This window comes from Petromyzon marinus, chromosome 52 (genome assembly GCF_048934315.1).
Source record: "Petromyzon marinus isolate PM22_M1 ecotype Great Lakes invasive population chromosome 52, UKy_Petmar_22M1.pri1.0, whole genome shotgun sequence".
Lineage (NCBI taxonomy): Eukaryota > Metazoa > Chordata > Hyperoartia > Petromyzontiformes > Petromyzontidae > Petromyzon > Petromyzon marinus.
In genome coordinates this window covers 12213739-12238599 of record NC_133718.1, presented here as the reverse complement: position 1 = coordinate 12238599, position 24861 = coordinate 12213739, and the positions used below count along the sequence as shown (strand labels likewise).

Genomic DNA, 24861 nt, shown 5'->3' with positions numbered 1-24861 from the left:
CCCCCCCCCACCCCGCTCCCTCCTCCTCCTCCCTCCCCCTCCGCTACGCGATGGTGACGCGCATTGGAGCGGGGGCTATGGTCCAGCGTAGATCCTCAAAACCTCGGAGCGACCCCAGCAGCTGAACAAGACGGGAGGCGAGACGACACCCAGAGCCGGGCTCCAGGACCCGGAGCGACAGTCGCAAGGACAGCGGCACCCAGGCGGAGACGAGGCGTGAACCCGCAGCGCGCGCGCCTGCTGTTCTCTCTCGCGGTATCTTCACCCTCTCCTCTCGACCCGTCACATCATCCGTCACCTGCTGTCATCTCCTCACTCGCCTCCCGAAATCTCCGATCACCCCCCCCCCCCCCACGCTCGCCTCCTCTCTCGTCTCGCGGTCCTCAACTCCCGTATTTCCCTCCTCTTCCTCCATCCACATCGTCCGTCATCCCCCTCGCTGCCCCCGCTGCGAGGTTCCACGATGAGGGGGGGCAGCACGCGAAGCGCCCTGCACACTGCCCGCCTGCTGGGCTGCCTGGCCCTGGCGTGGTGGATCCCCACGGAGGCCTCCCCCGGCGCAAGGCAGAACGTGAACGCAAGGCAGTACGTGAACGAGTGGGCAGTGCAGATCGAGGGGGGCCCCCACGTCGCGTCCGCCCTGGCTGACGAGCTGGGATACCGGCTACTGGGCCAGGTGAGCCGTGGTGGTGGTAGTGGTGGTCCTGAGTGGGGTGGGGGTGGTGAGTGGGGTGGGGGTGGTGAGTGGTGGTGGTTGTGAGTGGGGTGGGGGTGGTGAGTGGGGTAGGGGTGGTGAGTGGTGGTGGTGGTGAGTGGGGCAGGGGTGGTGAGTGGTGGTGGTGGTGAGTGGGGCAGGGGTGGTGAGTGGTGGTGGTGAGTGGGGCAGGGGTGGTGAGTGGGGTGGTGGTGAGTGGGATAAGGGTGGTGAGTGGTGGTGGTGAGTGCGGTGGGGGTGGTGATGAGTGAGGTGGGGGTGGTGAGTGGGGCAGGAGTGGTGAGTGGTGGTGGTGAGTGGGATAAGGGTGGTGAGTGGTGGTGGTGAGTGCGGTGGGGGTGGTGAGTGGTGATGAGTGGGGTGGGGGTGGTGAGTGGTGGTGAGTGGGGTAGGGGGGTGGTGAGTGGGCTTAGGGGTGGTAGTGGTGGTGGTAGAGGTGGCCCCCTGCCAGCGAGCCTTCGACACTTCACGTGGCCTCAAGGTGCACATAGCCTGGCACAAGCACCGTGGTGACGTCACCGCCACTTAGTGACGAATGACGGCTGTTGTTGGTGGTGGCGAGTGGGGTGGCAGTGGTGAGGGGGTCGTGGTGATGGTAGTGGTGGTGAGTGGAGTGGTGGTGAGTGGGGTGGTGGTGATAGTGGAGAGCGGTGGCGCAGTGGTTAGTGAACTGCGCTACGACCCTGGCCACTCGAGTTCGATTCCCGCTCACGACCAATAACAGTGACACATCTTTGAACCCGTTCCAGGCCTCCCCTAGGTCGACTCAGCCTCAAATTAGTAACCTGGTGCGATGTGTAAACATCCGCACTTTGAGAGACAAAGGCGGCCGGGCGTGGTGTTGGTCACCCACCCCCTCGTGTACCGTGCCGGCCTTCATATGTGCTCGTTAACAGCACTTGCTCCAACAGTCTGTTAAAGGTTATATGGGGGACCTGTATATTTGCCTCGAGTAGGGGTGGTGGTGGCCCAAGAAATGCTGAATTTCAACCGAAACTATCCGGAACGCTGTCACAGGAACAATTTTTGTTCACGCCACATCCATCCTGCCTCAATGTGTCCCTTATTGTGCCCTACATTCCCATAAATCTGTGCATTTCATGATAAGATTATGGGCTACAATAATATCGGGTTATGGAGAGGCGTAACTTGCACTCTAGTGGTAGTGCCTTACACCGATAATCCCCCTCCAAGCCGGCCCAGCAGCGTTCCGGAAAATATCACGTGACACGTGAGACCCTCGGTACCGGTGGAGTTGGTAGTGGCGATACCCGTGGTGGTGGTACAGGTGGTGGTACAGGCGGTGGTACAGGCGGTGTTACAGGCGGTGGTTCTGCTTGTCATTCTCTCCTCGTCGTCATCGTTAACAGCATAGCAACCATCTCCACCACCATCATAACTTGAACCATCATCAAAACCACGACAGCTCCCATCACTCTTGCCGACTCAATTTGTAACATCACCACCACCAGCAGCAGCAGGGGCAATATCCAAATCATTATCGCCACCGTCATCATCATAATCACATCGCGATCGTAATCATAAGCAGTGACAACAGCAGCAGCATCGTAATCACCACCATAATGTTAATCTAAAGTCATCAGCAGCATTAGCAGCAGCATAATTACTGAACGTGTCCTCTCTAATTATATAATCAGTTTCCATCGTGAAAACAATCCTCATCATCGTCATCATCAGCGCCATCATCGCGGCCGTGTGCATTGGTCACGCTCAGCGAGTCGTCTCCACCGCCACGCGCGTGCGCGTGCGTGTGTGCGTGCACGCGCACTTCCCGAGGCTCCGCCGTGCTGAGGTCGAGGCGAGGGAACGTTCACCCCCAGCAGAGCGATGGCCATTCCTCAACAATTCTCATCGTGAGATAACACGTCCACATCCTCCCGAATATCACCATCATCGTCACGAGCAGCAGCAGCAACAGCAACAACAGCAGCAACAGCAGCAGCAACAGCAACGACAGCAGCAACAACATCAGCAACATCAGCAACGGCAGCAGCAGCAACAGCAGCAACAACAGCAGCAGCAACATCAGCAGCAACAGCAGCAACAGCAGCAGCAGCAACAACAGCAGCAACAGCAGCAACAGCAGCAACAGCAACAACAGCAGCAACAACAGCAGCAGCAACAACAGCAGCAACAGCAGCAACAACAGCAGCAGCAGCAACAACAGCAGCAGCAACAACAGCAGCAGCAATAACAGCAGCAGCAGCAGCAGCAACAACAGCAGTAGCAGCAGCAGCAACAGCCGTCTCTTCATTATCAGACGCACACGACAACACAAAGACAAATATTCCCCGTATAACCATAACCACCCGACACAGCCAATTAGTAAGGTTTGTCACGTAAACAGAACGTGCCAATTCGTTATTAGTACAATCCACAACATTTACAATCTGAGCACCGTGACGTTTCGCCAGTAAGTACAAGCAGCAGCATCAGGCGACAGCCAGAATTGTGGAGAAATCCTCCTGTTTCGTTCCTTAACTCGAGGGGTATCTGTGGTGACACCACTTGTGAGCCCTTCTTGAGAGAAGTGCGTGAGGGTTAATGAATGCATCTACATTACTTTGGGCATCTATTGCCGGTACGGGTTATTCATATGGTAACCAACGTACAATGTACATGCACATCGTGCATGTACATTGTGCATGTACATTGTGCATGCACCTCCTGGCGTTTGTGTGCACTAGAATAGCAGTACCTGTTCTTGCCTGTTCACTGGTAATTCACATTGAAGTATGGTGACCTGTATAGGCATGCATTTAGACAAAGTATTATTTGAATATTCGCTTCCAAACAGCGCTAAGCCTGCATCTATCCGAACGGTTAAAATTAGTTTTACTTCTCTCAATTTCAATAGATTATCTAATTAGTCTTGGCCAGTAGTAACTAGTTTTGCACAGAACTTCAACATTATCTAAACCAAACGTGTGTCCTTGTTGGCACGCGTGTTCTGCCACTGCCGACCGTTCTATCCGGGAGTATTTAATTTTCCTTTGGTGTTCGTTTAGTCTCGTGCTGATCATTCGTCATGTCTGCCCATCATAGCATTTGCCACAAGAGCACTTAACAGACTGTTGGGGCAAGTGCTGTTAGCGAGCGCCTATTGAAGCTGGCACTGCACGCGAGGCAGGTGGTGGGCTCAGCGCCACGCCCGGCCGCCTTTGTCTCCCGAGTGATGACGCTTACACACCGCACCACCTACACATTCACATACACGCCCCCATTCTCAACGACAGCCCCCGATCTCGTACCAATCATTCTCTCTTCGGCGCTGCGACTGACGCCCGTGATTCCGCCCCCTTGTGGGGACAACGATGTATTGTTTTGTGGCGTCTTGTGGCGTCCCCCACTCCGCAGTGGACCACCCCCCCCCCTCTCGTCCGGAGTTCTCTGTCGAGATCAGTTCAAGCCTCCCGTAAATCACGTGACTTGTGTGTGTGTGGCCACCCCCACTCAGACTTGAAATGAGTACCTGGTGCGATGTGTAATACATCACCACTGGGGAGACAAAGGCGGCCGGGCGTGGTGCTGGCCACCCACCCCTTCGTGTGCCGTGCCGGCCTTCGTAGGTGCTGCTCGCTAACAAAACTTGCCCCAACAGTCTGTTAATAGCTACATGGATGAGCTTTGTCTTTGATGGTGTGGGCTATTATGATGATGGTGATGATGACAACTAAAATTGTGGTGATTGTTACAATGTTGATGGGTGGGAGATCTGACCACGCGGTGCTGGTGGAGATGTGAATGGGGGTGATGGTGGTGGTGATGTTAACGGTGGTGATGGTGGTGGTGATGTTAACGGTGGTGATGTTAACGGTGGTGATGGTGGTGGTGATGTTAATGGGGGTCATGGTGGTGGTGATGCACGTAAACACGATCTTGATTCTGGCAATGTGCGATGACGATGGAGCACTTTGCTAACGGATGTCGTTATGAGTCAAACCCCGATCGAGATAATCAGCGAGCTCCTGTTTCAACAGCTGCTCGCGGTGATGTGTGAAGGAGAGCATGGATGATGCACCCCCCCTCATCCCCATCAACCCACCCACACCGGGCCGGTTCACTAGAACGTCGCTGTGTAATTAAAGATAAAAGTTAATTGGCCACGTGGCGCTGTGTTGGGATTGTGTGATGTAGGGGGTCGAGTGGCTGAGTCTCTTGACTAATCAGAACAAGAATTGAGACTGGATGAATCCGATGAGCTGTTAAGCTCTTTTCATAGATCTCGAGCATGGACTAATGGACCCTGTCCCCTAACTCAACCCCAAACCATAAGCAAACCATTAATTAAAGCCGAAACCGCAACCCATATTCTTGGTTCTTTCGGTAAAGTCACATATATATATTTTTTTAAATAGTAAAAGCTATTTATTTTTAATTTTAATTAAATTGTATTATTTTTATTTTCTATCTACGTGACTTTACCGAAAGAACCAAGAATATTAATTCCTGCAGTCACGAAAGTTTTAAGTCAAAACGTAACCGTAACCGTTCGCACAACCCTCACCATAATTCTAACCATAACCCCAACTCTGAACCGAGCCTGAACATGGCCCCAAGGTCAAACAGAGATCTTAACTTATACCCCAGCTGCTCTAACCTCTAACCCCTGTCTATGGAACTTGAGTCGATCACTCGACTACATCGGCTACACGCCACTGACAATGCTTTACCTCTCCTGCAAAAAAATAAACACTCAACGCATTTGTCAACAACACCGGGTTGTGTGGTCTTATAATGGACAATATATAACAGGTGACGTTTCGAGCAATGATCCTTCTTCACAAAACATTAATTTACGTGCTATAAAGGGCCATTGCCCGAAACGTCGCCTATCGTTGTTGTGAACGCAGCATAACTCCCCCCCCCCACAAACACACGTGTGTCGCGCGCGACACACGTGTGTTTGTGTGTTTGTGGTGCTGCCATGCCCCAAGGCATTATAATTAACAATTCGTATTAGTGTGTATTAGCATTTGTACTCTAGTCCAACTTAATGGTGTTAATCAGTAATTGTCATTATACTGTAGTTATTGTTTGTGATGCTCTATTTTTTTTAATTAAAATTATTGGTCAGCGATTTAACGTTCAATGAAAGAACATCGACAGTAGTGCTGCCGTCTGGTGGCGAGCCAGGGTACAGCTGCCCCTCAATGCCCACCCACAGGAATGGAGTTGAAACAGATGGAGATTAGTCCACACTTTGCCGTACAGCCTTCTGCTCTCGAGCCATGGGTATGCTCCAGCCACGCGTTGCAGGGAATACCACATCATCTTAACACGACTCTTGACTGGAACTAAACTATTTATATTTTCCAGGTGAGGCCCACCGAGCTATGTAGCTCTGTTTCAAAAGCAACCTGACCACAAATGAGAGCTCAACAAAGTGGCTCGTCGTGCGGAGATTTACAACAGCAGTCAAATACTCTAAACGCGTGTCGATTATAAATGTGGAGGGAACCCCCCTGGAGAAAAATCCACGCGACCACGGGGAGAGAGAGACACGCAAACTCCAAATATACAGCAGGTGCCAAGAGTCGGGATCGAACCCACGACCTCCTGTATACCAGGCGAGGTAGTTAACATCTCCTAGCCACCGCGGCACCCGTCTGCGTGCGATCCACCAACCCTCGCCGCTGCCTCCACAGTGCTGTGGATCGCAGGCAGCCAGGCGCAGCAGCGTAGCCACCAACACCGCCGGGGCCGTCGCTCGGCTGCACCGATGCGTAATTGCTGCCCCGTGGCCGCCTTGCACCGGCAGATCGGGGCGCTGGACGACCACTACCTCCTGCAGAGGCGCGACCTCCCGCGGAGGGTGAGGAGGGGCACTCAGGAGCACACGGAGCGCCTCTCCAGCGACCACCGGGTACCCCACCCCCCACCCCCCACGTCGATTCACGCGCGCCGCCCACTGACGCCGCTCCTCGCGCGTTCGTTTCTTTGTCCGTTCATTGCCACTGCTGCGCCCCATCGTCTCGACATTCGCCAAGACCACTCCAGATGGCATCACGGCTCTGCCTGCCCCCCACTCCCCCTGTCTGCCGCCCTCCCTCCCTCCCTCCCTACTCTGCAGGTGAAGTGGGTGGAGCAGCAGTACCACAAGGATCGCTCCAAACGCGCGCCCCCCCGCGCGCCCCCCGCGCCCTGCCCCCACTGCTCCCCCGTGGACATGTTCGACGACCCCCTGTGGTTCAAGCAGTGGTACCTGGTGCGTACCTGGGGGGGGGGGGGCGGAGGGGGGGGGCGGGAGTTTGGGGGGGGGTGATGAGAGCGGTGGGGGCGATAAGGTTGGTGGTGGTGATGGAGGTGATCGCTAAGGGCACTTGCTCCAAAAGACTCTTCGAGGCTATAAGGGGGATATTTGTCTTTGGGGTGGTATGTGGGGAGCGGTGGCGCAGTGGTTGGCGCATCACGCTACGAACCCGGCCCCTGACGCCGAGTTCGATTCCCGATTTGCACGGTTGACTACGCACAGTGCGAAATAAGTTAAACATATATCTCTATCAGACACAACCACCAACACCGCATGTCAACCCAAGCCACCCACCCCCCCCATGCCCCCCCCCGTGCCCCCTGTGCTGCCCCCCGTGAGCAGCAGGACACGCGGAGGGACCGCTCGCTGCCCAAGCTGGACCTGCACGTGATCCCCGTGTGGCGAGCGGGGATCACGGGCCGTGGGGTCGTGGTCACGGTGCTGGACGATGGCCTCGAGTGGAACCACACGGACATCCGCGGCAACTACGTGAGGAAGGGGAGGCGGGGGGGGGGCGAGGGAGGGGGAGGGTGAGGGAGGGGAGGCGAGGGAGGGGGGCCCACACGTCCGCAATGGGTGCCGTGAGACTCGTGCGGCCTCACAGCGAGAGGGGGCCTGGGTTCGGCTCTCGAATTTCGGGACATTTCTGTCGCATGGAGTTCGTGCGATCTCCTCAGAATATGCGGATTTGTCTTCTGCCCAGAACCCTCCTCCACAAATCCTACCCACTAAACCCTGACCCCTCAAACCTGACCCCAAACAGAGGCGTACCTTGTCATTGGTGTCTGGTAGAGGGGCAGCAGTAGCTGCTGGGTGTCTGGTAGAGGGGCCAGCAGTAGCTGCTGGGTGTCTGGTAGAGTGGGCAGCAGTAGCTGCTGGGTGTCTGGTAGAGTGGGCAGCAGTAGCTGCTGGGTGTCTGGTAGAGTGGGCAGCAGTAGCTGCTGGGTGTCTGGTAGAGGGGCCAGCAGTAGCTGCTGGGTGTCTGGTAGAGTGGGCAGCAGTAGCTGCTGGATGTTTGGTAGAGGGGGCAGCTGCTGCTGTGTTCAGTGTTGATGAGCCCTGGACACCGCGTCGGCAAAACCAGACCTGGAGTTGAAGAGTCACTGAGTGACGGACGATTCGGATATAGCATGCAAGGAGTGCTCACCCCTAATCCACCCTCTACCGCTAATACTACCACCTACCCTACCCAGTTCAACATACACATACATATCCAATCCTGCCCCACAATTCTAAACTTCAACCCTGCTACCCTACTCCTAAATTAATCACTAACCCTCCCTTACTCCTAACCTGATCACTAACCCTCCCCTACTCCTATCCTGATCACTAACCCTCCCTTACTCCTATCCTGATCACTAACCCTCCCCTATTCCTATCCTGATCACTAACCCTCCCCTACTCCTATCCTGATCACTAACCCTCCCTTACTCCTATCCTGATCACTAACCCTCCCATACTCCCAACCTGATCACTAACCCTCCCTTACTCCTATCCTGATCACTAAACCCTTACCCCGATCCCCTCCCCATAACCCCTGACCCCCAGGACCCCGACGCAAGCTACGACTTCAACGACAACGACCCAGACCCCTTCCCCCGATACGACATCACCAACGAGAACAAGTGAGACCACAGTCACCGCCACAAACATTTATGGGACTCCCCTAGGTCGACTCAGCCTCACATGAGTACCCGGTGCGGTGTGTAAACATCGCCACTCGGGAGGCAAAAGCGGCCGAGCGCGCTGCTGGCCACCCACCCCCACTTCGTAGGCGCTGCTCGCTAACGGCACTTGCCCCAACAGTCTGTTCAGGCTACTCGGGGGATCGTTGTCTTTATACCCCCGTGTATCCCTGTGTGTGTACCCCCGTGACCCCCGTGTACCCCCGTGTGTGTACCCTGGCAGGCACGGCACCCGCTGCGCCGGTGAAATCGCCATGCGTGCCAACAACGGCAAGTGTGGCGTCGGGGTGGCCTTCAACGCCCGCGTGGGAGGTGAGCGCCTTCCACGCTCACTCGCTCGGCCGGGGGCTGGGATGGAGAAGGGATGAGACTAACATTGCCCACAGACTAACATTGCCCACAGACTAACATTGCCCACAGACTAACATTGCCCACAGACTAACATTGCCCACAGACCAACATTGCCCACAGACTCACATTTCCCATAGACTAACATTGCCCATAGACTAACATTGCCCACAGACTAACATTGCCCACAGACTAACATTGCCCATAGACTAACATTGCCCACTGACTAACATTGCCCATTGACTAACATTGCCCATAGACTAACATTGCCCACAGACTAACATTGCCCACAGACTAATATTTCCCATAAACTAACATTGCCCATAGACTCACATTGCCCATTGACTAACATTGCCAATAGACTAACATTGCCCATAGACTAACATTACCCACAGACTAACATTGCCCACAGACTAACATTGCCCATTGACTAACATTGCCAATAGACTAACATTGCCCACAGACTAACATTACCCATAGACTAACATTGCCCACAGACTAACATTGCCCGTAGACTAACATTGCCCATTGACTAACATTGTCAATAGACTAACATTGCCCACAGACTAACATTACCCATAGACTAACATTGCCCACAGACTAACATTGCCATACACTAACATTGCCCACAGACTAACATTTCCCATAGACTAACATTGCCCATAGACTCACATTGCCCATTGACTAACATTGCCCATAGACTAACATTGCCCATAGACTAGCATTGCCCATAGACTCACATTGCCCATACACTAACACTACCCATACACTAACACTACCCATAGACTAACATTGCCTACTGACTAAAATTGCCCACAGACTAACATTGCCCACAGACAAACATTGCCCACTGACTAACATTGCCCACAGACTAATATTGCCCATAGACTCACATTGCCTATACACTAACATTGCCCATACACTAACACTACCCATACACTAACACTACCCATAGACTAACATTGCCCATAGACTAACATTGCCCACAGACTAACATTGCCCATAAACTAACATTGCCCATAGACTAACATTGCCCATAGACTAACATTGACCATAGACTAATATTGCCCATAGACTCACATTGCCTATACACTAACATTGCCCATACACTAACACTACCCATACACTAACACTACCCATAGACTAACATTGCCCATAGACTAACATTGCCCATAGACTAACATTGCCCATAAACTAACATTGCCCATAGACTAACATTGCCCATAGACTAACATTGACCATAGACTAACATTGCCCATAGACTAACATTACCCATAGACTCACATTGACCAGAGACTCACATTGCCCATAGACTAACATTGCCCATAGACTAACATTGACCATAGACTAACATTGCCCATAGACTCACATTGCCCATACACTAACATTGCCCATAGACTAACATTGACCATACACTCACATTGACCAGAGACTAACATTGCCCATAGACTAACATTGCCCATAGACTCCTATTGCCCATAGACTAACATTGACCAGAGACTAACATTGCCCATACACTAACACTACCCATAGACTAACACTACCCATAGACTAACATTGCCCATAGACTAACATTGCCCATAGACTAACATTGCCCATAAACTAACATTGCCCATAGACTAACATTGCCCATAGACTAACATTGCCCATAGACTAACATTACCCATAGACTAACATTGACCATAGACTAACATTGCCCATAGACTAACATTGACCATAGACTAACATTGCCCATAGACTCACATTGCCCATACACTAACATTGCCCATAGACTAACATTGCCCATAGACTCCTATTGCCCATAGACTAACATTGACCAGAGACTAACATTGCCCATACACTAACACTACCCATACACTAACATTGCCCATGGACTACCATTGCCCATACACTAACATTGACCATAGACTCACATTGACCAGAGACTAACATTGCCGATAGACTAACATTGCCCATAGACTAACATTGACCATAGACTCACATTGCCCACAGACTAACATTGCCCATAGACTCACATTGCCCATATACTAACACTACCCATACACTAACACTACCCATAGACTAACATTGACCATAGACTCACATTGCCCATATACTAACACTACCCATACACTAACACTACCCATAGACTAACATTGACCATAGACTCACATTGCCCACAGACTAACATTGCCCATAGACTCACATTGCCCATACACTAACACTACCCATACACTAACACTACCCATAGACTAACATTGCCCATAGACTAACAAGTTCTTGAGTAAATATCAAGGACGGAGCTACATGGCAGGAAGGCCAAGCTCACCGACGTCTTGAGAAAGGGCACAGAGAGAGCGAGAGAGAGAGAGATTGTGTACCCAATACGAATCAGAATCACAATGACGAGATCACGCAGAGATGGATGTAGTGGCGTGGCCAAGATCTAATTCCCGAAGCGGCTCTCCGGACCGCTCCGGCTGATATCCGGCACCGTGCCACACCCCACGCTCCACGGTGGTGGTCCGATGTCAGATCCGAGTGGCCCACAGTGGACAAATAGCCAAAGATCGATTCTCCAGTGGCCCACGATGGGCCAGACCACGGCTAACTGAACGCGACCCACGTAGCCCTCTCCCGCAACCTGCCACCACCCGCCCCCACGTAACCCCGTGGCCCCCTTGTCCCCCCCGGCCCCCCCCCCCCCCAGGGATCCGCATGCTGGACGGCATCGTGACGGACGCCATCGAGGCGAGCTCCATCGGCTTCAACCCGCAGCACGTGGACATCTACAGCGCCTCCTGGGGCCCCAATGACGACGGCCGCACCGTGGAGGGGCCCGGCCGTCTGGCGCGCAAGGCCTTCGAGCACGGCATACTCCGGGTGAGGAGGGCCCTGCCCCTGGCCACCCGCCCGCCCACCCGCCTGCGTGCCCTACACTATGGGAACGAGAGCGCCAACACCGCACGTCCTCCATTATAATTAGTATCGTCGTTATCTCTCACCCCGAACATCGACCCCGTGACCCCGTCGCCAGGGTCGCGGTGGGAAGGGCTCCATCTTCGTGTGGGCGTCGGGGAACGGGGGTCGGCAGGGAGACAACTGCGACTGCGACGGCTACACGGACAGCGTGTTCACCATCTCGGTGAGCAGCGCCTCGCAGCGCGGCCTCTCGCCCTGGTACGCCGAGAGGTGCTCCTCCACCATGGCGACGGCCTACAGCAGCGGCGACTACAGCGACCAGCGCATCGTACGTACCCCCCCAACCACGCACCGCTTCCACCCACCAAACACCCTCGACGAGCCTGCGCGTGTAGGGGGAGGGGGGAGACACCTGGAGACAGCAGGGGATAGGGAACACGTGGACGTGGACTCACCTGGGCACGGAGACACCTGGAGACAGGGAGACATCAGGGGATAGGGAACACCTGAACGTGGACTCACCTGGGCACGGAGGCACCTGGAGACAGGGAGACATCAGGGGATAGAGAACACCTGGACGTGGACCCACCTGGACACGGAGACACCTGGAGACAGGGAGACATCAGGGGATAGGGAACACCTGGACGTGGACTCACCTGGGCATGGAGACACCTGGAGACAGGGAGACAGCAGGGGATAGGGAACACCTGAAGTGGACTCACCTGGGCATGGAGACACCTGGAGACAGGGAGACAGCAGGGGATTGGGGACACCTGAAGTGGACTCACCTGGGCATGGGGACACCAGGAGATACAGACACCATTAAACAGACACTCCTAGGCATTGAGACACCACAATCATGTAACAAACAAGTACGATGACACGATCAGCATCGCTAATGCCAGCCATGCTGATCATGCTGATGGTGATGACTTTGTTTATCATGGAGCTCGTGACGATGATGATCATGATCACATTGCTGGGGATGCTGTTGGTGATTTTGGTGTTGATGGTAGTGCTGTTGATGATGTTGATGGTGGTGGTAGTGATGTTGGCGATGGTGCTGATGTTGATGGTGGTGTTGATGATAATGTCGTTGATGGTGATGTTGCAGCTAGTGTTGATGTCGTTGGTGGTGGTGATGGTGCAGCCAGTGTTGATGTTGATGATGATGTCGGTGGTGGTGATGTTGGAGGGTGTTGATGTCGATGTTGTTGATGTTGGTGGTGTTGATGTTGACGATGTTGTTGATGGTGGTGGTGTTGATGTTGACGATGTTGTTGATGGTGTTGATGTTGACGATGTTGTTGATGGTGTTTGGTGATGACGATGTTGTTGATGGTGTTTGGTGGTGGTGTTGCAGGCGAGTGCGGACCTGCACAACACGTGTTGATGTTGACGATGTTGTTGATGGTGTTTGGTGATGACGATGTTGTTGATGGTGTTTGGTGGTGGTGTTGCAGGCGAGTGCGGACCTGCACAACACGTGCTGATGTTGACGATGTTGACGATGTTGTTGGTGGTGGTGTTGTTGCAGGCGAGTGCGGACCTGCACAACACGTGCTGATGTTGACGATGTTGACGATGTTGTTGGTGGTGGTGTTGCAGGCGAGTGCTGACCTGCACAACACGTGTTGATGTTGACGATGTTGACGATGTTGTTGGTGGTGATGTTGCAGGCTAGTGCTGACCTGCACAACACGTGTTGATGTTGACGATGTTGACGATGTTGTTGGTGGTGATGTTGCAGGCTAGTGCTGACCTGCACAACACGTGCTGATGTTGACGATGTTGGTGGTGGTGTTTGGTGGTGGTGTTTGGTGGTGGTGTTTGGTGGTGATGTTGCAGGCGAGTGCTGACCTGCACAACACGTGTTGATGTTGACGATGTTGGTGGTGGTGTTTGGTGGTGGTGTTTGGTGGTGGTGTTTGGTGGTGATGTTGCAGGCTAGTGCTGACCTGCACAACACGTGTTGATGTTGACGATGTTGGTGGTGGTGTTTGGTGGTGGTGTTTGGTGGTGGTGTTTGGTGGTGATGTTGCAGGCTAGTGCTGACCTGCACAACACGTGTTGATGTTGACGATGTTGGTGGTGGTGTTTGGTGGTGGTGTTTGGTGGTGATGTTGCAGGCTAGTGCTGACCTGCACAACACGTGCACCGACACCCACACGGGCACCTCGGCGTCGGCGCCGCTGGCGGCCGGGATCTTCGCCCTCGCGCTCGAGGCCAAGTGAGGGACGGGGGGCGGGGCTAGAGGGGACGGGCGGGGGAGGGGGCGGGGCTAGAGGGTACGGGCGGGGGGAGGGGGCGGGGCTAGAGGGTATGGGCGGGGGGAGGGGGCGGGGCTAGAGGGGACGGGCGGGGGGAGGGGCGGGGCTAGAGGTGACGGGCGGGGGGAGGGGGCGGGGCTAGAGGGGAGGGGGGGGGGCTGAGGGGAAGGGAAGGAGGGAGGGGAGAGGCGCGGCGCTCAGATGAGCTTCTGGGGCCGTCTGGAACGCTCTTCCATCCGATATTAGGAAGCCACTGGAGCTACGCCACTTTTAAACCATCATCATCATCATGTAGATTGACAAACTCATTGCTTGAGAACGGCTTTTAGTGTGTTAGATTGTTGTCCTTACCCCGCACCTCTGATTAGATTTAAAGCTTTCGTGACTGCAAGGATTCATCTTCTTTGGTTCTTTCGGTAAAGTCACGTAGAATGAGAATAAAATAATAAATCGATAAAATAAAATAACGCAATAATATTCTCACGAATATTATTATAATATTCTCACGAATATTATTGTGTTATTTTATTTTATCAATTTATTATTTTATTCTCATTCTACGTGACTTTACCGAAAGAACCAAAGAAGGTGCGAAAGAAGTTCAACATAGTGTACATACAGACGGGAGTAGGGGTGGCTGTTGGTGATGGTGGTTGATGGTGGCATTGTAACGATGGGGAGCGGTGGTGGAGCGGTTAGCGCTACGCTACCAACCTGTCGACCCGATTGCGATTCTTGCTCACGGCCAAGGGGCCGTCCATAACTGACGTCACGCACCTAGGGGGGGTCAGACATTTGTGACGATGTGTGACGAGGGGGGGGGGGTGAGAAATGTGACGTCACATCAAAATGCGCAACTATAAATAAATATAGACAACACGTTCTACTTAATGAAATAAACTTTTTAATAAATGTTTTCTTCTACAACATCAGAATGCAACGCCACATTAAATACGCGCTACAATAACAATAGTTTTAAGCGATTTGAAGCATGTTTTTTTTGGGGGGGGGGGCGGAGCACAGCTTTGTGACGTCATATTTGAGGGGGGGTCTGACTTTTCGTGACGCCGTGTGACGAAGGAGGGGGGGTCAAAAATCGTCCAAAATCGCGTGACGTCATTTATGGACGGCCCCCAACATCAGTGGCGATTGTCTGAACCAGTCCTGGGCCTCCCATAGGTCGATTCAGCCTCAAATGAGGAACAGGTGCGGTGCGTAAACATCGCGACTGGGGAGACAAAGGCGGTCGGGCGTGATCCCGGCCACAAACCCCCCGTGTGCCGTGCCGGCCTTCGTAGGCGCCCGCTAACAGCCCCAACAGTCCGTGAAGGCTACACCGGGGGGGGTCTCTGTCCTGTGGTCGTCACCGCGTCGGTGTGGGACCGTGCTGAACGGGTCGCCACGAGGCGCTCCCCCTCCCCACACTGCGCAAGCAGCCACGGCGAGCCACGTTTTGTCGGCTCACCGTCGCCCCCTCGCCCTCCTCCTCCTCACCACCACCGCAGCCCGGCGCTCACCTGGCGAGACGTGCAGCACCTGGTGGTGTGGACGTCAGAGTACGACCCGCTGGCCAACAACCCCGGCTGGAAGCGCAACGGCGCGGGCCTCATGGTCAACAGCCGCTTCGGGTTCGGGCTCCTCAACGCCAAGGCGCTGGTGGAGCTCGCGCAGCCCGCCACGTGGCGTCACGTGGCGCCCGCCAGGGCCTGTGTCGTCACAGACGACCGGTTCACGCCCAGGTGAGCGGCTCGGCGGTGCGGCCGGGTTGGTGTGGGCGGTGGGGTGAGCGCGCGGGCAGGTGTCGGGGGGGGGGGGTCAGGGGCAAAGGTATTGGGGTTAGGGGGTAGGGGTGTGAGGGTGTTGGGGTGTAGGGCTGTTGAGGTTAGGGGTGATGGTGTAGGGGTGTTGGGGTGTAGGGGTGAGGGTATAGGGGTGTTGTGGTTAGGGGTGAGAGTGTAGGGGTGTAGGGGTGAGGGTGTAGGAGTGATGGGGTTAGGGGTGAGGGTGTAGGGGTGTAGGGGTGATGGTGTAGGGGTGAGGGTGTAGGGGTGTAAGGGTGTTGGGGTTAGGGGTGTTGGGGTTAGGGGTAAGGGTGTAGGGGTGAGGGTGTAGGGGTGTTGGGGTTAGGGGTATTGGGGTGAGGGTGTAGGGGTGTTGGGGTGTAGGGGTGAGGGTGTAGGGGTGTAGGGGTGTTGGGGTTAGGGGTGAGGGTGTAGGGGTAGGGGTGTTGAGGTGTAGGGGTGAGGGTGTAGGGGTGTAGAGGTGTTGGGGTGTAGGGGTGAGGGTGTAGGGGTGTTGGGGTTAAGGGTGTAGGGGTGTTGGGGTGTAGGGGTGAGGGTGTAGGGGTGTAGGGGTGCTGGGGTTAGGGGTGAGGGGGTAGGGGTGTAGGGGTAAGGGTGTAGGGGTGTTGGGGTTAGGGGGTCGAAGTTTTGTGCTCAGGGCGAGAGGGTGGAGCCACTCCTCCGAGGACCCAGCAGCAGGTGGCGCTGCTTCCTCTCTGCCGAGAACACCGCCGACTCATTCCGAGACGTCTCGTTAGTCGTACAAGAGGGAGGTCGAAACATCCTCTAGAGTCTAGAGTCGAGACTGAGTCTAGAGTAGCTCTCTTTAACATGTAGGCTCTCTTGGTAGAGCCCCCTCATGGTAACTTCTGCCACTCCGTTATTAACCACTCGCCCACCCACTAACTGCACCATCCACTCAACCACTCATCCACTCACTCACCCACTCACTCAACCATCCATCCACTCAACCATGCACCCACACGTCTTCTCACTCAACCACCCTCATCACTCATCCATCCACTCACCGGCCCATCTGGATCATTCACTCACTGAATCACTCATCCACCCACTCACTCGCCCACCCACCCACTCACTCAACCGCTCAGCTACCCACTCACTCACCCGCTCACCCACTCCATTGTGAGTACATTGTGGTATTGGCGCTGTTGTTATTCTCGAGCGGGGCGATCGTCACGAATGGAAGGCGCCGCTTTTCCACAGACACAGCCCACTCACTCACCCGCTCACCCACCCACTTACCGACCCACCCACTCACTCACCCGCTCACCCACCCACTCACTCACCCGCTCACCCACCCACCCACTCACCCGCTCACCCACCCACTCACTCACCCGCTCACCCACCCACCCGTCACGAAGGAAGGCGCCGCTGTTCCACAGACACAGCCCGCGGTCGTTCCGCAGTCGTGGTCGATGTGGCTGCCAAACGGAGTGATTCGTGGTGTCATTGTTCAAAATTGGGCCGTGACTCCGGCACACGATGGCCTACTCTTGCAAACGACGTCACGGGATCTTGATAGTCACACTGCGCGTGAAGCAGACGGTGCGGAGTGGTAGTAGTGTTATGGTTAATGCACCACATCACCGCAGTATTAACCTGGGTGGCACGCCGGATTCGAACAGCGAACCTCTGCAACAAACACCGAGCACGTGACCGCGCGTGTCGCACTCTACGAGTGGAAATTGAACTTCTTTCGCATCACCGTACACGTGGCAAACGACGCTAATCAGAGGTGCATTACCGCTGCCCCACAGCGCGCTAACTGTTCTGGCCCTGCCACCCACACCACCACCCCACACCACCACCCCACCGCCTCACCCACGGCACTGCAGGTGGCTGGGTAACGGGCGTGAGGTGTCCGTGGAGATCCCGACGCGGGGCTGCGAGGGACAGGAGAACGAGATTCGATCCCTGGAGCACGTGCAGCTGGAGACGACTCTGGAGTACACGCGGAGGGGAGACCTCCACATCACGCTCACCTCGCCCACGGGTGAGAGCTCATCCCCGCCCACCCCCCACTCCGCTCACTCACCACCCCTCACCTCCACCCCCCGACTCTGATCCACGCAACCCTCACACCGCCACCACCACCACAATCACCACTAACCACCATCAACACCACCACAATCACCACTAACCAATATCATCACCACCACAATCACCACTAACCAATATCATCACCACCACAATCACCACTAACCAATATCATCACCACCACCACCATAATCACCACTAACCACCATCAACACCACCACCACAATCACCACTAACCAATATCACCACCACAATCACCACTAACCAATATCATCACCACCACAATCACCACTAACCAATATCATCACCACCACCACCACTACAATCACCACTAACCACCATCAACACCACCACAATCACCACTAACCAATATCATCACCACCACCACAATCACCACTAACCACCATTAACACCACCACAATCACCACTAACCAATATCATCACCACCACAATCACCACTAACCAATATCATCACCACCACAATCACCACTAACCAATATCATCACCACCACAATCACCACTAACCACCATCAACACCACCACAATCACCATTAACCAATATCATCACCACCACACTCACCACTAACCAATATCATCACCACCACAATCACCACTAACCAATATCATCACCACCACAATCACCACTAACCAATATCATCACCACCACTTCCACAATCACCACTAACCACCATCAACACCACCACAATCACCAGTAACCAATATCATCACCACCACAATCACCACTAACCAATATCATCATCACCACCACCACCACCACAATCACCACTAACCACCATCAACACCACCACAATCACCACTAACCAATATCATCATCATTATCACCACAATCACCACTAACCAATATCATCATCATCACCACAATCACCACTAACCAATGTCAACACCGTCATCACCAGCATCACCATCAACACCGCCAATGTCACCAACATAACCACCACCATTAATCCAGCACCGTGGAGGCAGCGAGGGTTGGTGGATCGCACAAAGATGCTCCGAAACTCCCTTCCCTTGGCCGTCGTGGAGAAGCGGGCCCAGCAAGGTGTGGACTCCACTTGTCCTCTCTGTGCGGGACACAGCGCTTCCCCCCGTATGCACGGGTCGGTTTTCTCCGGATGCTGTGGCTTCCCCCCGCACGTAAACACTGAACCATTGGCCGATAATTACAGCTTCATATACAGAGGACCGCAGAGCACAGGCGCTTGTCGTTGCTGCTGCTGCTGCCGCCGCCTTCCCGCTCGTCCGTGGTTCTTCCTCGCACCCGTGAGCCGTCCTCTGTCTCCGCTCGAGAGTCGACGTCCTCGCCACGCTCACCACCGATGGCCGTCGTCCGGCACTCGCCAACGGGGACGTGAACCGCGGCGCTTGTGCCAGGCTAGGTGCACTTTGAGGCCATCTCACGTGAAGCGTGGAAGACTCCTGCTGTCGGCAGGAGGTCACGAGTCAGGCCCAGGCGCCACGGGTTGACTGACCCCTTGATTGCGATGCCTGTGATGAGCGGTGGCAGAGCTGGCCACTGTCACCACCGCCACCACCATCAACATCGCTACCGCCCCCCACTCCCCTCCCCCGCGGCCCCCCACAGGCACGACCACGGCGCTGCTGGCGGAGCGCGAGCGCGACGCGTCTCGTGATGGCTTCAAGGGCTGGCCCTTCATGTCGGTGCACACGTGGGGAGAGAATCCAGTGGGGACCTGGACCCTCACCATCACCGACCGAGTGAGTGTCTGCCGGACGTGGATCTAGAAGCTTCCCAGTCTCTTTGCGTCTCTCCCACCCTCCCACACCAACCCACCGAGAGTGACGTTTTTTCCAATTCCTGATCTTCCCAAAAAACTTTGTCGCCGTTAATGTCACCGCGTCGTTAATGTCACCGCGTCGTTAATGTCACCGCGTCGTTAATGTCACCGCGTCGTTAATGTCACCGCGTGCCACTGTCGCCGTGTGACCGACACCGCCGTTGCGCCGCAGTCCGGGCACGTGGAGAACGAGGGCCGCGTGGTGGCCTGGCGCCTCGTGCTGCACGGCACGGCCGCGCGCCCCGCCCACATGGCGGCCCCCCGCCTCTACAGCGCCTACAACGCCGTGCAGAACGACCGGCGCGGGGTGGACGCCTCGCCCGAGGACGCCGCCTCGTGGGTAAGACTCACGTAGGTGGTGGGGTGTGACTCACCTGGGGTGTTGGGGTACGACTCACGTGGGGTGTTGGGGTATGACCCACGTGGGTGGTGGGGTATGACCCACGTGGGTGGTGGGGTGCGACTCACGTGGGGTGTTGGGGTATGACCCACGTGGGTGGTGAGGTACGACCCACGTGGGGTGTTGGGGTGCGGGAGGGGGCGGTCTCACCTCATGATCCAATTGATGACAAATATCGGAAGAGCCTTTACCCTTTCTGGCGGCAACAATAGGGCAGGTGTTCAGGATGTTCATACACCAAATAGACACCACTGGCAAGCCTCACAAGTCTGCATTGACCACACGTACTTGTGTCAAAACATGCAAACAAACATGCTCTGACAGCCTTCTTTATGGCCTTGTCTCGCCGATGTTGGACCAGAGAATGCCAAAAGGTGAACAGTAGCAAGCAAAATTAAACATCAGAGCACGTGCAGCTCGGGTTGAACAGCAGTTATATATGTATGGGACCTTTGTGCCAGTTTCAAACTGATGAAAAATGTAAGAATTGGCTTTAGCCTTTCTGCCAAATAACCAGGTGTGAAAATGTTCAAGCACCAAATAGATTATTCCTTTTGCGTATCGGTGATTCTGGCAAGAATGTCCCATCGACTCAATTATCCAAATTTGCCAATACACCGCAAATTACTCATCAATAGGGAATCATCGTCCACTACCGGCACACGAATGACCGCTCACAGGCCTAGGTGCCGAGTCACCTCGTGCCGCACAGGGACGGCTGCCCCTGCGGGTGTCCCGATCAGATGTGTGCAGACTTCCCGGCGTGTAAGAGGTGCTCATGGTCACCACTGTCGTTGCTACGCAGGTTACCATCACACGCAACATGGTACCACCACGCATGGACTCGTCCTTCATTTTTTGGGTTAGGCCACGTAGTGACCTGGCTAAATCTGTGTCGCAAACCCCTCCACCACGATCTCCCCTCTCCCCCACACTCTCTACCCGTGCAGGGCTCCACGGGCGTCACCTCGTCCTTCCCCGCCTCCGAGTCGGCGGAGCGCAACGAGGTGGACGAGGAGGTGGCGGGCGACGAAGGCGGCGACGAGGTGGCGAAGGCGGACGACGCGGACCCGCGGCACGGCTCGCGGCTCCCGCCGTACTTCGTCGCGCCGGACGAGGTGGAGCGGCTGCTCGGCCTCTCGGCGGGCGGGCGGCGGCAGGGCGGCCACGACGAGGTGGAGGACGAGGTGGACGACGAGGTGGAGCGAGCGGAGCTGCACCGCCTGCGCGGAGACCCGGGCCGGGCGGACGCGGCGAGGGCCATCGCACGGCTGCTCGCGATGAGAGGGTGACGGTGGGGGCGGCGGGACCAGGGGCCGTCCTCGTCTCACCTCGTCTCTCCTCGTCTCACCTCGTCTACCACGCACGACGACGCGGTCGGCACAGAGGCCGGGGAGGAGGGAGCGAGGGGGAGCGAGGAGGGAGCGAGGGGGAGCAATGGGGGAGCCACGGGGGAGCAATGGGGGAACGAGGGGGAGCGAGGGCCGATTGCAGGCACACGACTCGGATAGAGATGGGGGCAGGGCTGGTGAGGCCTCGTGTGGTGAGGGAAAGGGCGAGTGTCGTGAGGGTTGGTGTGGTTAGGGGCAGGGATAGTGTGGTTAGGGGTAGGGATAGTGTGGTTAGGGGCAGGGATAGTGTGGTTAGGGGTAGGGTTAGTGTGGTTAGGGGCAGGGATAGTGTGGTTAGCGGTAGGGATAGTGTGGTTAGGGGCAGGGATAGTGTGGTTAGGGGTAGGGATAGTGTGGTTAGGGGCAGGGATAGTGTGGTTAGGGGTAGGGTTAGTGTGGTTATGGGCAGGGATAGTGTGGTTAGCGGTAGGGATAGTGTGGTTAGGGGCAGGGATAGTGTGGTTAGGGGTAGGGATAGTGTGGTTAGGGGTAGGGATAGTGTGGTTAGGGGCAGGGATAGTGTGGTTAGGGGTAGGGTTAGTGTGGTTAGGGGCAGGGATAGTGTGGTTAGGGGTAGGGTTAGTGTGGTTAGGGGCAGGGATAGTGTGGTTAGGGGTAGGGATAGTGTGGTTAGGGGCAGGGTTAGTGTGGTTGGGGGTAGGGTTAGTGTGGTTAGGGGCAGGGATAGTGTGGTTAGGGGTAGGGTTAGTGTGGTTAGGGGCAGGGTTAGTGTGGTTAGGGGCAGGGATAGTGTGGTAAGGTGCAGGGCTGGTGTGGTTAGGGGCAGGGATAGTGTGGTTAGGGGCAGGGTTGGTGTGGTTAGGGGCAGGGCTGGTGTGGTTAGGGGCAGGGCTGGTGTGGTAAGGGGCAGGGCTGGTGTGGTTAGGGGCAGGGATAGTGTGGTTAGGGGCAGGGTTGGTGTGGTTAGGGGCAGGGCTAGTGTGGTTAGGGGCAGGGATAGTGTGGTTAGGGGTAGGGTTGGTGTGGTTAGGGGCAGGGTTGGTGTGGTTAGGGGCAGGGTTGGTGTGGTTAGGGGCAGGGTTGGTGTGGTTAGGGGCAGGGTTGGTGTGGTTAGGGGTAGGGCTGGTGTGGTTAGGGGCAGGGCTGGTGTGGTTAGGGCTACGTGGGCAGGGCTGGTGTCGGTCCGTCAGCGTTAGAGTGATTCTCTCCCCTGTGCCCTCCTCCTCCCCTCCGCTGTTCTCTCTGCGCTGCGAGGAGCAGCCATTTCCTAGACGACTCCAGCATCACCGCCCCTACACCCTCACCCAGAACCACCAGCCATGGTCAAAGCACTGCTGGAGTATAGTCACACCACCCCATGATCCACACAGTGTGGAGAGGTGGGGGACAATGTCATCCAGCAGTAGATTGACCTACTTCATGACGTTCAAACAATTGACCATAATTAATCCAAATAATTCGTGTTCCAGGAATCGATTTCAGTTCCACCGATTTGGGGGTGGGGATGCGTCGTGAAATATAGTGAATTTGATGGTGGTCGGTGATGGTGGTGGTGATGGTGGGGGTCGCTAATATTCCAAATGTCTGTCTCCTCGCCCTGGCCCCGCGGAGGCCACACACCCCACGCACCCCACGCACCCCGTACACCCCACGCACCCCACGCACCCCCCACTCGCCCGCTCGACAGCTCCCGTGATGCGAGCGACTCGAGACGCTTTTTTTCCCGTGACACAAATTCCCCTCCCAAAGCCACCAAACCTCTCGTCCGTGCCTCTCCACGTGGCGTGAGTCAATTCCCATTGTGCTCGCCGTGATGAAACTGTGCACCGAGTGAACATGCCAACGTCCATGGGTTCAGGACAACGTCGTTGGTCCACCAATGAGTTCAGAACAACGTCGTTGGTCCACCACAGTGTCAAGTCCACCGGCCCCTTCATTTCCGGCACCACTAAACGTCCCAGTAGGAGCATCGCGCCTTTGAGCAGCCAACGTTAATCTCGACCTTTGTGGGTCTCATCGGCACATGCCCGGCTCGTTTCATTGATGGCATTGGAAGTTCCACTCCCATCTCTGCACGATGGGACCCTCCCACAACGTTGAGCGCTTACAAGCAACGTGCTATGATGGCATATGATGCCCTCTAGTGGATTAGCGATTAATTACCGCGATAACCGAATGATTCGGGTGTTAATGCGTTCTTTCCTATTAACCTTGGAGCTTGGTACTCAAGTCTAAACGTTCGGGATGGATTGAAGAAGGCCCACTGCCCGAAACGTCGCCCATGATGCATTTCTGTTATTTTAAGGCCACACACAATGTTGTTATCGGCACGGAACTTGTCGTGAGCTTTCCTATCAATTAGAAATGCGCGGATGAGAGCCATCTCGAGAGCCACGCTGTGCTCTGAGCGGGCGAGTCACGGGTGGAGCTTCCGCGGATTTCCTTCGGCCGTGCGTGTGCCCCACGGCCCCCCCCCCCCCCCAACTCTCCCCCTCTCTTCCCCCTGGACACGGCAACGTCTCGAGACGATGACGACGAAGACGACGAAGACGATGTCGCCGTCTTTTGTTCTCGCCGAGATTTCTTGCGATCTCCCGGCGGAACTCCATTCCGGCTTCTTAATTTATTTCGTGATTTCGATGTTCGTCGTCGTGCGGCGGTGCGCGTATGCTGCTTGTAATGACGATGCTCACAGCATGAACAGAATGAAAAACCTTGCAGAACAAACACGAACGCTTGTTAAGACGCATGGGTTTGAAAATTATATTTTAGTACCAAACACGTCCGTGTCCGTTGGTTTCCCAACATTCGCGACTGCCTTTTTTATTTTTTATTTTGTTTCCATTGTTTTTAATCCGTTCCGATTGCGCTACCCGTGGTTGAGACTGAACAAGCGGGAGACATGCCAACGTTGGGGCAACGTTGGTCCAACCACATACCAACGTTGGGGCAACGTTGGGCAAACGATACTTACCACATGCCAACGTTGGGGCAACGTTGGGCAAACGATACTTACCACATGCCAACGTTGGGGCAACGTTGGGCAAACGATACTTACCACATGCCAACGTTGGGGCAACGTTGGGCAAACGATACCAACCACATGCCAACGTTGGGGCAACGTTGGGCAAACGATACCTACCACATGCCAACGTTGGGACAACGTTGGGCAAACGATACGTACCATGAGCCAACGTTGGGGTAACGTTGGGCAAACGATACCGACCACATGCCAACGTTGGGGCAACGTTAGAACAACG

At 55.2% G+C, this 24861-nt stretch overlaps 1 protein-coding gene across 1 annotated transcript; it reads left to right on the top strand.

Moving 5' to 3' along the window:
* Nucleotides 1–24380, top strand: PCSK1 (proprotein convertase subtilisin/kexin type 1). The gene is made up of 14 exons (XM_032974023.2): nt 1–676; nt 6498–6602; nt 6810–6944; nt 7332–7478; nt 8538–8614; nt 8898–8986; nt 11712–11884; nt 12039–12251; nt 14053–14153; nt 15699–15932; nt 17831–17988; nt 19636–19769; nt 20022–20189; nt 21200–24380. Exons 1-14 carry the CDS (start codon nt 464–466, stop codon nt 21539–21541), a joined length of 2289 nt encoding a protein of 762 aa, XP_032829914.2. The 5' UTR covers nt 1–463; the 3' UTR covers nt 21542–24380.
* The last annotated feature ends 481 nt before the right edge of the window (nt 24381–24861 follow it).

Excerpts from the sequence above, each read along its gene's own strand:
- PCSK1 (XM_032974023.2), top strand. The coding sequence starts at position 464 with ATGAGGGGGGGCAGCACGCGAAGCGCCCTGCACACTGCCCGCCTGCTG. Across the intron at positions 8,615-8,897 it reads GACATCACCAACGAGAACAA|GCACGGCACCCGCTGCGCCG; the intron begins GTGAGACCACAG and ends GTACCCTGGCAG. Across the intron at positions 11,885-12,038 it reads TCGAGCACGGCATACTCCGG|GGTCGCGGTGGGAAGGGCTC; the intron begins GTGAGGAGGGCC and ends CCCCGTCGCCAG.